The sequence below is a fragment of the Melozone crissalis genome, unplaced genomic scaffold (genome assembly GCF_028551555.1).
Source record: "Melozone crissalis strain CALT ecotype California unplaced genomic scaffold, PUWL_Pcris_2 ptg000153l_1, whole genome shotgun sequence".
NCBI lineage: Eukaryota > Metazoa > Chordata > Aves > Passeriformes > Passerellidae > Melozone > Melozone crissalis.
The window spans coordinates 316,992-322,309 of record NW_026535924.1 but is presented as its reverse complement, the minus strand read 5'-3'; the positions used below and the strand labels follow the sequence as shown (position 1 = coordinate 322,309).

Genomic DNA, 5,318 nt, shown 5'->3' with positions numbered 1-5,318 from the left:
GTCCGCGCACGGCGCGCGTCACGAGACCAGGCCCGCGACGGCCGCCGTAGGGACCCGCCCCTCCCGTCCTCGCCGCGGGGAGGGATGGGAAATGGAGTCCGCGGAGCTGCCGAGAGCCGTTAGCGCGCCGCGGGCCGCGGGGGGTGACGGGAAATGCAGTCAAAGAGACGGGGAGGCGGGGACAGCGCGGCGCATGCGCTGTGGGCGTGGGAATGGGGTGTTGCCATGGGAACGGGGCTGTTGTCATGGGAAGGAGGGGGTGTTGCCATGGAAACCGAGGGGTTGTTACCATGGGAACGGGGGCTGCACGTGCCATGGGCCTGGGGGGCTGTTACCGTGGGAATGGGGGGGGGCGTGTAAGCATGGGAATGGGAGGGGATGTTGCCATGGTAACGACGGGGCTGTGGGCGTGGGAACCGGGAGGGGGCTGTTGCCATGGGAACAGAAAGGTGTTGTTGCCATGGGACTGGGGGGCTGAGGGCATGGGGAGAGGGAGTTGCTGACATAAAGCGGGGGACTGTTGCCATGGAGATGGGATGCTGTTGCTATGGGAACAGGATGTGTGTTGCCATGGAAACAGGGGGTGCGGTTTCCCTGGGAACAGGAAGGGGGCGCTGTTTGCGGCGGTGCAGTGCGGTGACGTCACTCGTGTGACCCCAAGCCCCTGCAGAGGGGCTCTGGGGGTGTCGGGGTGTGGGGTCACCGTGCACTGTCACTGTCACATGGCGGGGACAGCGTCACCCTCGGTCACTCATGGCAGACAGGAGCACAAGAACAGTTCTGTGTGTCCCCATGTGTCCCCTGTGTGTCCCTCCTGTCCTCTTGCATGTCCATGTCCTGTGTGTGTCCCCAGGGGTCCTGCATCCTCTGTGTCCATGTCCTGTGTCCCAGTGTCCCGTGTGTCCATGCCTGTCTATCTGTGTGTCCCTGTGTCTGCATGCCCCATGTCCTTGTGCCTGTGTGTCCCTTTGTCCTGTGTGTCCCTGTGTGTCCCTGTGTCTGTCTGCCCCCGTGCGTCCTCTGTATGTCCCCCATGCCTTTTTGTGTGTGTCCCCATGTGTCCTGCACCCTACATGTCCATGTTCTCTGTCCCCCATGTCCTATGTGTCCCCATGCCTGTCTGTCCCCATGTCCTGTGTGTCCGTGTCCCTGTCTGTCCCTGCGTCCTGTGTGTCTGTCTGTCCCTGTGCCTTTCTGTCCCTGTGCCCTCTGTCCCCATGCCTGTCTGTCCCTGTGTCCCTGTGTCTGTCTGTCCCCATGTGTCCTCTGTATGTCCCCCATGTCCTTTTGTGTGTCTCCATGTGTCCCCATGTGTCCTGCACCCTACGTGCCCATGTCCTGTGTCCCCCATGTCCTGTGTGTCTGTGTCCCTATCTGTCCCCATGTCCTGCCTGTCCCCTTAGGGTTAGGGTCCAGGTGCAGCAGCCCTCACCCCAACCCTGAGCTCACCCTAAACAGCACCCCTAGAACACCAGTGTTCCCCTATAGCAGCACAAGGCAGCGACCCTAAATTTGGGACAGCCCCAGAACCCTCCCAGCAGCACAGCACAGCAATCCTAAATTTGGGACAGCCCCAAAACCTTCTCAGTAGGTGCAGGCAGTGACCCCAATGGTGGGACACCCCCAAAACCCTCCCAGCACAACACAGCAACCCTAATTTTGGGACAGCCCCAAAACCCTTCCAGCAGCTGCAGGCAGCTACCCCAATGAAAAGGCAGGGATGATGTTTGTGGGCTAGACACAGGTAGGTGTTGGGGGCTGAGAAGTTTTTTTTGGTTTTTTTTTTTTTTTAGGTTTTTTTCATGGCTTTTTAAGGCTAATTTAGGTGGGTTTTTTTGGTGGGAGATTTTAAGGAATTTTCTGGGAATGCCAAGGGGCTCCTGCAATCTGCCAACAGGAGCCTGGCAACAGACTTTTGTTTGCCAGGGAAACGGGGCAGGATTTGTGTTTGGGGGCCTGTGGGCCATAGCTGTGCCCCATCCTTGTGTAACCACAGGCTTCAAGGAGAATTTTGGGATCTCCTTCCTTCCCAGGGCTTCATTCCCCATTTTCTCTTGCCGGCTCTGATCCAGCAGGAGACAAGCAAGAATGGAGAAGTCTGGATGCCTCCAGAGCTGCCATCTTCCAGGACAGGACCCTCATGGCCATCACACGTCCCCCTCAGGACAAGAACCCCCTGGATTTGCCCCCCAAGAACAGAACCCACTCCTCAGTGCGCCTCTTCCTTCTGCTGCATGAGAGAGGAAGTGAAAGAATTGGGGGAGCACAGTCAGAAACCCCCATCCCCCACAGCCTCCCCAGCCCTCTCTGCAGACCCCTCACCCCTGCTTCCCCCACCCTGGGCTCCCCCCAACCCCTTCCCTGCTCAGGAGCTCCCCAGGATCATCAAGGCATGAACTGGGGATTGGTGAAATTGGGGGATGAAATGATGGAAATGGAAATTAAGAGAAGGAAAAGTCCCCGGGGTTGTGGGGACACAGACACAGAGCACATTGGAATCTGTCTGGGGTGACCCTCAGGCCGCTGGCACCTTGTGGGGGCTGTGCTGGGCTCTGGGTCACCCCAAAATCTGAGACACCCAGGGAAGGAGCTGAGATCCACAGGCCCATCCAGCCACTGCCCTTCCCTGGCACCCCCATTCCCCTGGGAACCCAACCATGGGACCCCCATTCCTTGTGTCCCACCATGCCTGGGACCCCCATCCCAGCACTGCCATTCCCCAGGATCTCCATGGCCCAGCACCCCATTCCCAAGGAACCCTCTCCTGTCCGTTCCATCCCCTGAAATCCTCCTTTCCCCAGAACCTTGATTGTCCCAGGACCCCCAATTCCCACGGGAACCCACATTCCCATGGGAACCCCCATTCCCCCAGCATCCCCATCCCAAGACCCCAAATCCCTGGAGCCCATGTCCCCCTGGGACTCCCATCCCTGAGTCCCCCCAGCCCTGGGCACCCCCATTCCAAGGGACCCCATTCCCCTGGGACCCCACATTCCCCTGGGCACCCATTGCCCGGGTCCCCAAACCCTCTGAGCCCCCCACTCCTGGGACCCCCACGTCCCACCTTGTCTCCCCCAGCCTTGTCCCCAGACTGTCCCCTCCCTTCCCACAGCCTGTCCCCACGGCCACATCCCCATGACCCCGTGCTTGTGGCCACCCTGCCCCCACCAAGGGCCACCACCAACACGTGAGGACGAGACATGACCTCTCTTCCTTCCCCTTTATCCGAAAAGCCACTAGCAAGGGGACAGCCACCCCTGGCAGTGAGTGACAGCCAGTGCACATGGCTGGGGACAGCGGGATGGCAGGGAAGGTGGCGCTGCTCCTGTGGGGTGAGTGCCCCGGGGCACGGGGCTGAGACCCCTGGGATGGGGAGGGGGCACAGGGCGGGTGTGGGGTCCCCTGAGGTCCCCAATGCCAGCAGTGCCAGTACATGATACCCACAGTGGACCTTGGTGGGACTGGGGATGTAGGGTGGCTTTGGGGACACAAACAGGGGACAGGAATGTGGGGACAGGAATGTGGGGACAGGAATGTGGGGACTGGCACCTTTGGGCTTAGGTAGCTCTGGGCATAGGGACAAGGGAACTGGGATGCAGGGACAGAAGGGGACAAGAATGGTGAGGATGTGGCCATGGGGATGGGATCAGGGGGATGGGATCATGAGCTGCTGGGGGTGACCTGGGCCAGCATGGGCCGTGTCCGTGCTGTCCTCGTGCCCGGGGTGTCCACGGTGTCCCCATGTTCGGCCCCAGCCCCCAGTGGCCTCAGTGTCCCTGTTCCCAAGGTGTCTGTGCCACACGAATGTGGTGCACGGGTGGCTGTGACACCAACATGTCCCCCTGGCCTCGCCAAATCTTTTGGGGACCAACCGGACACACTTTTCCACAAGAACTGCTGACCCCATGGGGACAGTTTGGGGACATCAAGCTGCCCAACACCCTCTGTGTGCCCGAGCTGCTGTCCCCACAGTGCCACCCTCACTGATCGCTGTCCCTTTTCCCTTCCAGCCCAGACCCTCGGCCTCGCTGGTGAGTCCTCGGGGGATGCCATGGTCCCATCCCGCTGTCCCCAGCCCCATGGTGGCCCTGGCAGGCTGGTGTCCCCTGTCACCCACAGATGCCCAGACCACCCGGCTCCTGGTGGATTCTCCTTGGAGGCCGGCGGTGCTGTGGGACTGGGTGACACTGACCTGCAAGGGCTCGGGGACAGCTGGTGCCACCGCCTGGTACAGAAACGGGCTGTACTGGGGGCAGAAGGGACGTGATCACTTCACTGTCACCAAGAGTGGCACCTATAGGTGTTACAGACCTGGCAGTGGGCACAGCCCCCCTGTGACTGTCTCAAATGGTGAGCGGGGTTTGGGTGCCCCCAGCCTGGCACCATGGGGACCCCAAGGGCTCTGGGTGTGCTCCGCTCCATGGGTCACCTCCTGTGTGACCAGAGCCTGTCCCCTGCCCTGGGGACATCCCAGTGTTGGGGGATCCCAGTGCAGGAGCTTGGGACCTTTGTTGCGCTGGACCCTCCAATGGGGGGTCCTGGTGCCATCGGGTGTGACAAGTCCCCTCTGTCCCCAGACCTGCTGGTGCTGCAGGTGCCGGTGCGGGTGCTGCTGGAGGGGGACACGGTGACACTGCGCTGCCGGGGCTGGAAGAACAGCACGGTCACCTCGGTGTCCTTCTACCGAGAGATGAAGGAACTGGAGGGACTCGGCAATGGGACCAAGCTGTCCCTGCCCCCTCTGCAGCTGAACCACAGCGGAAACTACAGCTGCAAGGGCCGGGTGGGATACTCGACGTCAGAGAAGTGGTGGTGGTCAGTGCCAGTGAGAGTGACAGTACACGGTGAGCCCCCCACAGCCCCCACCCCGACACCCCCACAGCCCCTCCCCAGGGATTCAGGCTCACAAATCCCCTCCTCTCTCCTTCCCAGAGCTCTTCTCAGTCCCGGTGTTGCAGGGTCCCCCCGAGCTCACCGTGGGGTCCCCCCTGACTCTCAGCTGCCGCAGCACCCCCAGCCCCCTGCGGCCCCCAGCCCCCCTCCTGTACCGGTTCTATCGGGACGGGTGGGTGGTGGGGGGCCCGCAGGGGTCGCGGCAGCTGCTGCTGCCCGCCGTGGGGGTCTCCCACTCGGGGAATTACAGCTGTGAGGTGCAGTCCCAGGGTGGGACCGTGCGCAAGAGCAGCGCCCGGCTCCGCGTCACTGTGACCGTGCCCAGTGAGTGCGGGGATGGGCACGGGGAGCCCTCACATCCCTCCCCAATCCCCTGGCTGGGGACCTGCGTGTCCCCCAGACACATTCCTTGTGTCCTCCCACCT

General features: G+C 61.9%; 1 protein-coding gene across 1 annotated transcript in view; it reads left to right on the top strand.

The window, feature by feature from the left end:
• Window positions 1-536: 536 nt before the first annotated feature.
• LOC128948741 (Fc receptor-like protein 3) overlaps window positions 537-5,318 on the top strand; it is a gene marked incomplete at its 3' end in the record, with an annotated part of 32,268 nt that continues 27,486 nt past the window's right edge. Inside the window, exon 1 of the mRNA XM_054293506.1 lies at window positions 537-650. Within this exon, the coding sequence (XP_054149481.1) occupies window positions 537-650 (114 nt within the window). The remainder of the gene's footprint in view (window positions 651-5,318) is intronic.